Here is an 11419-nt window from a genome sequence, read left to right as displayed (position 1 = left end):
AGAAGCCAAACAGCTGGTGCTCTGGCAACGGTCACGCTCGGACGGTGCTCTTAGTGCTCCACTGGTACAGGTGCCATCACGATTTCGCTTTCGCTTGCCCCAACAGGTCTTCGCAAGCGAAGTTTAGTGTCCAATGAAGGAATGTTACGTGTAAGTGGGCTGGCAACATCCCTGGCAGAGGCCTTGGATTTTAGTCTCACTTGGCTTGCCGGGTCTTCTCACGCACAGCATATTTCCAAAGGTCTTGGTCACAAGTCATTGCCTCGGTGAGGCCTAATGTTCGGAGGTCGTGCTTCACCACCTCATCCCAGGTCTTCCTGGGCCTGCCTTTTCCACGGGTTCCCTCAACTGTTAGGGTGTGGCACTTTTTCACACAGCTATCCTCATCCATTCTGCTATATGACCATACCAGCGCAATCGTCTCTCTTGCACACCACAGCTGATGCTTCTTAGGTTCAACTTTTCTCTCAAGGTACTAACACTCTGTCTAGTATGCACACTGACATTACATATCCGTCGGAGCATACTGATTCATTCCTTGCGAGCTTACGCATGTCCTCAGCAGTCAAGGCCCAAGTTTCACTGCCATGGAGCATGGCTGTTCGGTCAAGAGGTCAAAGGTTCGATTCATCTGTGCGGTATCTTGAGCAAGAGTTTCTTACCATAGTCTCTAGTGGATTAATCTTTGAGAGTGAAACAGAACTGAAGGGGACTGTGTGTGAAATTTGTTTACTGCTCTTGTAATTCGTACCGTTATCCTTGTCACAAAGTTTCATATTCAGGACCGTGTTAGCGGCATTATAATCCACCAGGTCAATGAATCTACTGAGCTCTATGGTATTTATTTTTTGACAACAAGCTACAGAATACGTAAATCATAACTAGGCTCCTGTGAGGCTCCTGGCAAATGCCGAGTGTACTCATGCTTTGAGACAGTGAGTCAGCGGGGTACTCAACCTGTCATTAATTTAATGAATTGTTTGTCCCGTTGATTACACGGTATATGCATAAACGTGTACAGCGTAAAATGTATACATATCAAAAACGTAAAGGCTCTACGTGAATGTACGATGTATAAGGCAGACATAATGATGAGAAAAAACAGAAATACAAGCACTTTTGGGGAAATAGAATTTTATTATATTTTCGACATGACTTTATATGTTTTCTCCAATAATTCGTTCAATATATTTGACAATTTTCTCTTTATTTTTTCTCAGTGAGTGTAAATTTAACATTTTTGAGGCAACAATAATAATAAATAAAAAAATAAATTAATCAAAAGAAAATAGGTTTAACAAGAATCTAGACATGTTAATAGAAATGGTGACATATTCCATTCGTTCTATCTCTGTGTCTGTCTTCCTATTTATTCTATCATACATATGTTGTCTACCTGGCATTTCTATATGACTGCATGATAACCTGGCCACTTTAGTTCATCATACATAATATAATATAATATAATATAATAAATTATATATATATGTATATATGCTATATTTTATGTACCCATATCAAATCTGTGATCTGTACTGGTATTGTGCTATCTTGCGCACCTGAGAAGGGCTCTGGAAAAGGTTAACAGAAAACCGCTACCAATGCCCTGTCGTTAACTAAGATCTCAGCAACGGGTCCCTACCTTAAATTGAATGGTGGCTTACATGCAATAACTGTTCTGTAATGTAATAGTTTACATCACGCACGATAAACGTAATCTTGGTTTCCGTCAGGCAAGAAGAAAAATAACAATGGCTATATATATATGCATATATAATGAATATATACGAATATATATATATATACATATATATATATATATGTGTGTGTGTGTGTGTGTGTGTGTGTGTATGGGTACGTGCATGTAAACGTATAAGAGTGTAGGGCCTGATCGGGTAGAAAATCGGTGTTTATATGTATGTATACAAAAGCATTTATGTATGTAGATGACACATTGTTTAAATAATAAATTCTTATAATAAACAGTATTTCAGAATATGTCAGTTCAAGACTTTAATATAGAAAGAAATCTGGCAGTAAATAGATTAATACTTTTTCTCTAAAGAAATACAATGAAACGAAAATATTGCAATTATTATTATTACTCTTGTTATTATCATTATTATTATCATCATTACTTCTACGTATCAAATATACAAATATATTTTGTCAAATTAATCGGAGTAAATGAAGAAAAAAGATTAACAGAATAAAAGCAAATTTAAATCAAAATATTTATAATAAAAATGACAAAAAAAAAATGTAAAAACACCAAAAAATTGGATTGGAATTAAAAAAAAAAGGAGAGAATAATCACAAAATTAATTCATGAAACAAAATGAGCGACTTTGAGTGTGGAAAATTTATGAAGCTGTTTTTCAAACATCAAACATTAAAATGTGGCAATTTTCATCTAGTTCGTTCACACACATTTTCACATTTCATGCGCAGATGCACAAAATAAATTATATGCCCAAACACGCATACATACACACACATACACGAGCAGAGACGTATACACACGTACGTATGCGCATATGTATGCCTATACATACACATATATACAGTGAAATATTCAACAAGCATACACAGTCACACATTTTACCAATGATCAAATATTGGATGTTTCTTATACAATATTTGCTTGACAAACGATAAAATGGTTTTACATTTGAGGCGAGCATATGGGATAAGGTTTCTGTTTAGCTATATACTGTGTTTGTGTGTTGTGTGTATGTGTTTGCGTAAATGTACGTAGGATTATGGACCATATATTGGTCTTGTATGTGTGTATATGAATATATAAATCCTAAATTTATGTGTGAGTGTATGTGTGTGCATATATATATATATATGTATATATACAGACACGAATGTAGCTTTATGTATGTGTATAAGTATATATAGTATATGTATACGGGTCTGTATACGAATACGTATACAATTGTGTGTGTGTGTAAATGTTTACATGCATACAGATAAACAGACATGTAGGTGCATGACTGCACTCCAGTTTTATCTTCCTAATATTTTTGATTTCGTAATCATTTCTCTTATAGTTAACACATTTCCTATTTCCATCGACGTCTCAAAACTTTAGTTATGTCATCTGGGTGACTGAGGGAGGTTTTTGTTGAAATTTCTGTTACTATTGCAAGACTTCTGAATAGCTTCTACACTTTCTGTGTGAAGCAAAGCATTTCTGATATATATATATATATATATATATATATATATATATAGTTTTTCAACTATTATTATTCTTAGACACAGACGTTTGCAAATATGGATGGTTGATGGCTACGGCACGTTATCTTTGATATTTTGTCATACATTTTACTAATGATATTTTCTATAATATTGTATATGAAATATTATCATATTAGTTAATGCTATTTTCCTCTCCAAAATTTGTTTTGAGTAGTTTCTGGTGATGCATAGCCAACCAATGGATTCGTGTGGTGGTTGTTTGTCCAATGTAAGAATTAATTCAAGAAGTATAAAACGTTAATTGTTACATTAGAATTAGTAAAATTCATAACATATTTAAGGCTCATTGAACGGCTTGTTATGCTTGGTTGTTTTCATAGACAAATACAGTTTTAATGTATTTCTATAATATATATCAATAAATTTAGATTATTATTCGGAATAATGAATGAGGCAATTACAGCAAACCAGTTTTCACAAAATTCTCACCCCCGATAAAGCAGAAAAACTAATTGCCCCTAAAAGTTAATTCATTCACAAGATATGAATGAGAAAGTCGACAGACATCAATATCTGTGGGAAATGTGTTATCCCCATAAGAAAACAATGGACTAATGGGGACTATTAAAATATCCCTAACAAAGAAGCTTTAAAACAAGGGATTGTCTTATTTCCAGTAATGCATGTTTTGAAGAAGTGCGGTATATAAATCCATAACACACACACACACACACACACACACACACACACACACACACACACACACAAACATACGCACACGTGCGTGTGTGTATATATATAAACTTGTATATAATATACAGATGTATATTATATAGGTACATATATATATATATATATGTGTATGGATACACTTATATGTGTATTTATACGTGTACAAGTATTACATATGTATATGTGTGTATATGTGTAAATATATGTATATACATACGTAAGTGTACATATATACATGAATGTGTGTGTATATATACATATTATACATGTGCATAAATGTGTGTGTGTGTGTTCATGATCAGCTATTGACAATGTTCGTGGGTGGGTGACTTGTTTCTGTTTGTTTATCTGACTGTACATGCGTGTTAAAGATTTCAAGGAGGGTTTCGGATACATTTCAGCAAGGAATTATATTTGACTGAAGCTTAAAATAAATGTCATTATATTGTTGTTTTGTTTGGTAATTTTTTTTTTTTTTTTTTTTCAAATTAATTTTATTTTTACGTACAAATTACACAAATGGTGAATGGTAAGCTTCTGGATTACGAACTGATTATCACGAGGTTGAAGGACCGTGGGACGTCTGTTTCTATATGTGGGTGCAGATATGGAATCAGGTTTAGGCGTAGCAAGGCGAATATGACATGATTGTTTATACACCACATTTAATTTACATGTGTGTGTGTGTATCTATCTAACAAATATATATATATATATATATATATATATGCGCATGTGTACACATATGTATATTCATTTATGAGTATGTAAATATGCACATATATATTTCTCTTTTTCTTTGTGTGTGTGTGAATATGTATATATAATATAATCATATATACAATATAAATGTTATAATATTATTTTAAAGCACTTTCTCGAGTAACAATTGAACTTATTTGCTAATGGTATGATTCTATACAATATATATATATATATATATATACATACATACATGCATATGTTTATATTATATGTGTATATATGTATGTACGCATATATATATATATATATATATATATATATATATATAAACACCTGCAAGTACGAAACACATGTATATACACATATATTTATACGAATGCCTACAAACATATATATGCACACATTTATAAACTTTACACATGTACTCATGTATACACACATATACATATACGTACATATAAGTATATTTCTGCATGTGCATATATATATATATATATATATATATATATATATACTTTCACACACAGATAAGTGTATATTCATGCAAAGATATGTTTAACTTGTTGATAGAGGTATGACCACCAATGCTGGTCAGATCAATGCCATTAATTTTCCTCTTGAATCTTTGTAAATCGACATCAGCAGGAAAGGCATGAGGCTAAAGGGAATTCCAGATGGTCGACTTCCTGAGAAGGAAGGACGGGGCGTGGTAGCTAGTGGGGACCTAAGCTTGGTATGGACACATGTGTGATGATAGTAGAGGAGACAAAAAGGGGCTGAGAATGCTCGAGTGAGGAAAGCATAGCCCCCAGCCAGCTCCGAGGAGCAAATGACATTATAACAGCATCAGTAGAAAAGGCAAAGGAGGAGACAGCGCACTTGTAGACCAGAGGTTGGAAAACATCTCTTTAATTTTATGCGAATCAGTCGAGTACATCTTTCTCGGATATATAGCTGTATCTAGGGAACGTCATTATATAAAAACGAAGTGTGCGTATATATATATATATATATATATATATATATATTTGTATCTAAGGGTCGGTCATTACACAAAGACGAAGTGTATACATTGTATATATTTATATATAATTGAAACCCTGAATGAGTATGAGGAGAGTAAGTGTATAACGTGTATTGTATTTTCGTATTTTGTGGTTTGTGCCTGTCTACATCTAAAAACAGAATATTCTCCCAAGAACATTACCTACGTTACCTCTGTATAAATGTTCGTGTTAAACTTCACTGCTCTGCAAAAGCAACAATTTGGTGAAAGATACATTAGAACTATTTTCTAAGGAGGTACACTACTTGTCGTACCTCCTCTTAATAGTATGGAAACCATCGATGAAAATCGGTTCCATTCAGTTTCGTATTTCACATTCCTTACTATAAATTGATAGTTCCGTTATCGAGAGAAAATGGCCAAATCTGTATATATAACGTTTTGTGTGTGTATGTGTGTATATATATATATATGCATGTATAAATGTATTATTTCTTTACTACCCACAAGGGGCTACACACAGAGGGGACAGACAAACGAATTAAGTCGATTATATCGACCCCAGTGCGTAACTGGTACTTATTTAATCGACCCCGAAAGGATGAAAGGCAAAGTGGACCTCGGCGGAATTTGAACTCAGAACGTAGCGGCAGACGAAATACCACTAAGCATTTCGCCCGGCATGCTAACGTTTCTGCCAGCTCGCCGCCTTAATGTATAAATGTATATGCATGTATATATATGTGCATGTGTATACATATGCGTGTATACATATACACGTATATTTGCATAATTGTGTGTATGTAAATGTATATTCAAGTATGTACATGGATCTTTTTTAAAACGGGGGCCACATTTTTCATTAACGAAACACTTTGAAACTTGGAACACTGGTAGAATGTGTCATATAAAACATCTTTTTCTCTTAGTCTTCTTAAAAAAAAAAAGAAATCCATAAATTATTCCATGTTAAAGTTGTCGTATTTCTGTAATTTCAACCAATCACTGACGTCCATTCAGCCGATATACATTAAGTGCCGACTACATAAACAAAAGATTCTGAAACAATTAACCCTAACCCTAACCCTAACTCTAACCCGAACCCTAACCTTAGGGTTAGGGTTAGGATTAAAGCAAATTTAAAATGAAAAAAGCAAATAAAACGAAGGTATGGAGATTAAATACGCTTTACATCGCTTAATCAGCCAAGGAGTTAATGTAAACAACTGAATACTTGTCAGTGATTGGTTGAAATTATCGAAATATGACAATTTTTTACATGAAATAAATTCGAATACAAAAATATTTTTCTGTTCTATAACACAAAATAGATAAGTAAACGAAGTTTGAAAGTCTTTCGGTACCAAAAACACTACGTAAAACATTAATGAAAAATGTGGCCCCCGTTTTAAAAAAGATCCATGTACATGAATTTAAACGTATATCTATATTTTTCGCTCCAACATGGGAGTAAACATGTCCGCTAACATACGCACACAGTCAACAAACTACAATAAACATACCTCTGTATATCCATGTTTCTCTCACTCTCTCGTATATATATACGTATATGCCTCTACACACATACATGCATATACGTGTATGTACACACACACACACACACACCTTTAATTAATGGTGAAATATATTTATTACATCTAACGGAAAGCACAAAATACAGATACGGATAAACCTATTTTATTAGCTAAATTTCGTTCCAGAATTATTAGGATTTCGACGCTTAGAAAATGGTTGGTATCCATCATCATCTAGAAAGCGCAAAGATCTTTTCTGCTAGATATAGAACATGTCTTTCACCATTATTTTGAATTTTCATTTCTAGCGTATACAGGCCTATTTTTCATTATTTATATATATATATATATATATATATATATATATATATATATATATATATATATACACACACACACACATATATATATATAGACATGTATATATTTCATGTCGGCATTGGGAAAAGAATGTGGAAAAATTATGTTAGCGTAGTTTTCATGTTTTTTTTTAATACTTTCTGTAACTTTGGGGGTATTGCTGCTTCTCTTGTTGTCGTAATTGTTATACAAGTGAAGCTCTATATTTGTTAGTGTTTTCTGTGGTTCTGTTAGCCGATGCTGTTGATTTTGTGTCTATTGAATAATGTTCGTTTATGGCAGTGCCATTTTGATAGGTCTATATAACCGCGGTAGAAGGGTGGGTGGGTGTAAATATGATAGACGAACAGAGAATCGTTTACCACTCTGCTCTATCATTTGTAGCTGTTTATAGGAGGACGAAGGGCTGGGATTATGGACCAGACTCGTGGTCAGTGTTGCGATTACAATGGATCGAAAAACGTATGTATTTAATCATAAGATGTAGCGATTTGTAACAAAATATTGTGAATTGTAATAAACTGTAGTGAAATGTAGCAAACTATAATTAACTGTAGTAAAACGTAGCGAGTTACAGTAAATTGTAGAGGAGTGTAGAAAATGTAATGGATTGTTGCTAATTGCAGTGGATTATTGAGGAGTTTAATAAAAATGTAATGAATATAATAGCAAATTGTAGAGGATTGTAAAAATGTAAAAATGGAGGAAATTGTGATAACATGTGGGAATTTAAAGTGAACTGGCTTTAATCAAGAATCGAAATTACATCATGTATTCATTTGATTGATCCATTTTTTATGTCTGTTTTTATAGTTGTTACAATCGACGGCAATTCTCATCCTAACACACCACCTCCGTCGCATACTAATCCCTGTATATATATATATATATCTGGTACTCATCTGGTACTCATATTGTCTGAGAGATATGAAATGAAATTTATTTAGGGAGTAATCAATACCTTCGGATTTGAGGCAAACCGCATTATTGCAAAAACAAAGCATTCCGATTCGGTTTCAGTTTACTGCATCAATTTCTTTCTGCCTCTACATCACATGGTGGTAAATAATGGAAAAACTGATTATTAGTGAAATATAAGGCAGTGTGTTTCTTTCGGTTAAATATGTTTTTCTTAAATCATTAAATCTTAATCTAAAACATTTTCATGGTTAATTTAATTTGTTTTTGTCCTCCATTACCGAAGTCTATTGTCGAATGTGTGTGTGTATATATATATATATATATATATATATATATATATATATATATATATATATATATATATGTGTGTGTGTGTGTGTGTGTGTGTGTGTGCATGAATCTATGTTTCACTTGCGAATGTATGCTTGTATGGAGTCTACGCGTGTAATACTTAAAACATTTTAAAAACTTTGTACGTAATACCTTCAAAGTTCCATTATTGGCTTGTAATTGCAAATTCTTAATTAGCTGCTCTCACATATAGATATATATATGTGTGTGTGTGTGTGTGTGTGTTTAAATATTAATTAGGAGCAACGCAAGTGTTGTAACATTATCGAACACATACACATGCGCTTTGCTTGTTCACTGGTCGGCTGAGATTTGACCGGGGAGATTCATATATATATATGGGGGGGATTCAGAAGTCGCCATACAGAAGAATTTTTTTTTTTTTGATAAGAAACAGTTTTTTTTTTATATTTAACTTTCTTATTAAAAAAATGTTCTATGTATGGTGACTTTTGAATCACCTTGTATGTATGTATGTATATATATATATATATATACATACGTTGTTTACAAATCCAACAATATTGCGATATTACGTAGGATGGGGGTGTGTTGTTGTTATGTAGTTTGGCGGGGAGTAGCAACCTTAAACAATGATGGCAAGACTGAGTGCGGTGTGAGACAACTCCCACCTATACTCCCATTAAACTAATTCCATCTAATATAAAGAATGAGCCCCTATCACAACTGATATTACCAAAGAATCAGCTTGAACTCTTTGATACAACTATATATTTCTTACCTATTTCCACCTTAATGGTATCTTCTATGTCTTTACTCCAATTACTCTGGATTCTTTTGGGTGTTTTATTACTGCTATTATCATTGTCGTTATTATTATCATTATTGTTCATTATTATTGACACTTTCCTTCTTACATTTTCTTTCAACTCCCTACGTTTTTCTAATATATATATATATATATATATATATATATATATATATATAATGTCCTTATCAGCCACAATCTCTCTATCGTCACCTCTGTATCTCAGATACTTTCTATCTTTCTTTCACTGTCTCTCAAGAATTCTATCTTCATTTCCGACACTTTCTTTAACTCTACATGACTCTTTCTATATCTCTTAACTTTCTTTTCTTCCATTTTCTTTTTCTTTGTATGCCAATCCTTCATTCAACACGCCCTGCTCTGATCCATTCTTCAACACTTGATCAGATACATTCGAAATACAGGAGGGGATAAAGCAAAGGGTGGATACAAAGGTACAATATCTGTGTGTGTATGTGTGGGAGAGTGAGAGAAAGGTAGAGAAAATGAGAGAGAGGAAAGAAAAAGAGGAGAAAAGAGATTGAGTAAGATAGACAGATAGGGAGAGCACTACAAATGAATGGTAAGGACACAGCGTCAACTGTATAGTAACAAAAAAGGCGTGGTGGTGAGGAGGGGAAGCATGTCACATGTTATGTTTACGATCATATATATGATATACTACGAACAAAATGAACATATGCAAGGTTCTATATTACGGTCTATGGAATGGTACACGGAATGATACACGGAGTGCTCTACGGAGTGCTCCACGGAGTGCTCCACGGAGTCATCCATGGAATACTGGTCAATGGAATGGCTTAAATTTTGTTTTTGTTGGATGGTTAATTTTCTTTTTGTTATTGTCTTTCATGTTTTTCTGCTTTTCTTGTCTTCTGTATTTGTGTTGTTTGGTTTGGTATGTTTTTTGTTTATTTTTTAATTTTTTTTTTTTTAGCTATCATTTTCTTTTCTTCATCTTAGTTGTTCTTCACGATGCTTGTTCTTCAAGTTTGATTCTTCTTTTCACGAATTCCTGTGCCTCTTTGTCCCAAGTTCGACCCCGTAACACATTAAATGTTCCTTTTTCTGGAAAAAGAAAAAAAAAACAAAAACAAATATATATTATAGAGCAAAAACATACATATATAATGGAAACAAATACAGAAAACAAATATATATTATAGAAAATACAATGTATGTATGTATTCAAATATGAATTAGAAGCAACACAAGTGTTGTAAACATTATCGAACACATATACTCTATGTATGTGCTTTATTTGTTCACCGGAGGATATATGATATGGTTGGCACTCCGTCGGTTACGACGACGAGGGTTCCAGTTGATCCGATCAACGGAACGGTCTGCTCGTGAAATTAACGTGCATGTGGCTGAGCACTCCATAGACAGGTAGTTCTCGGGGAGATTCAGCGTGACACAGTGTAACAAGGCTGGCCCTTTGAAATACAGGTTTCAACAGAAACAAGAAGAAAGAGTGAGAGAAAGTTATGGTGAAAGAGTACAGCAGGGTTTGCCACCATCCCCTACCGGAGCCTGGTGGAACTTTAGGTGTTTTCGCTCAATAAACACGCACAACACTCGGTCTTGGAATCGAAACCGCGATCCTACGACTGCGAGTCCGCTGCCATAACCACTGGGCCATTGCGCCTCCACTAGAGGTTATATATATATATATATATATATATATATATATATACATATGAAAATAAAAAATTGTTTTATCAATAGTTTTACTGTTATCAGACCACTTTGTTACCAACAGATATTTGTCTGCAATATATTACAGCCAACCTTCCTGTTATTAGC

The 11419-nt window shown here is 33.5% G+C and overlaps 1 protein-coding gene across 3 annotated transcripts in view; it reads right to left on the bottom strand.

Moving 5' to 3' along the window:
* Positions 1-1117: 1117 nt before the first annotated feature.
* LOC106870527 (BAI1-associated protein 3) overlaps positions 1118-11419 on the bottom strand; it is a 1021331-nt gene continuing 1011029 nt past the window's right edge. For all 3 annotated transcript variants that reach the window (XM_052968680.2, XM_089354166.1, XM_052968681.2), the window contains one exon: positions 1118-10678. In XM_052968680.2, the coding sequence (XP_052824640.1) occupies positions 10581-10678 (98 nt within the window). In that variant the 3' untranslated portion in view covers positions 1118-10580. The remainder of the gene's footprint in view (positions 10679-11419) is intronic.

The sequence above is a fragment of the Octopus bimaculoides genome, chromosome 6 (assembly GCF_046866305.1).
Source record: "Octopus bimaculoides isolate indiv1 chromosome 6, ASM4686630v1, whole genome shotgun sequence".
Classification (NCBI taxonomy): domain Eukaryota; kingdom Metazoa; phylum Mollusca; class Cephalopoda; order Octopoda; family Octopodidae; genus Octopus; species Octopus bimaculoides.
This window is presented reverse-complemented; position numbering and strand designations above follow the sequence as displayed.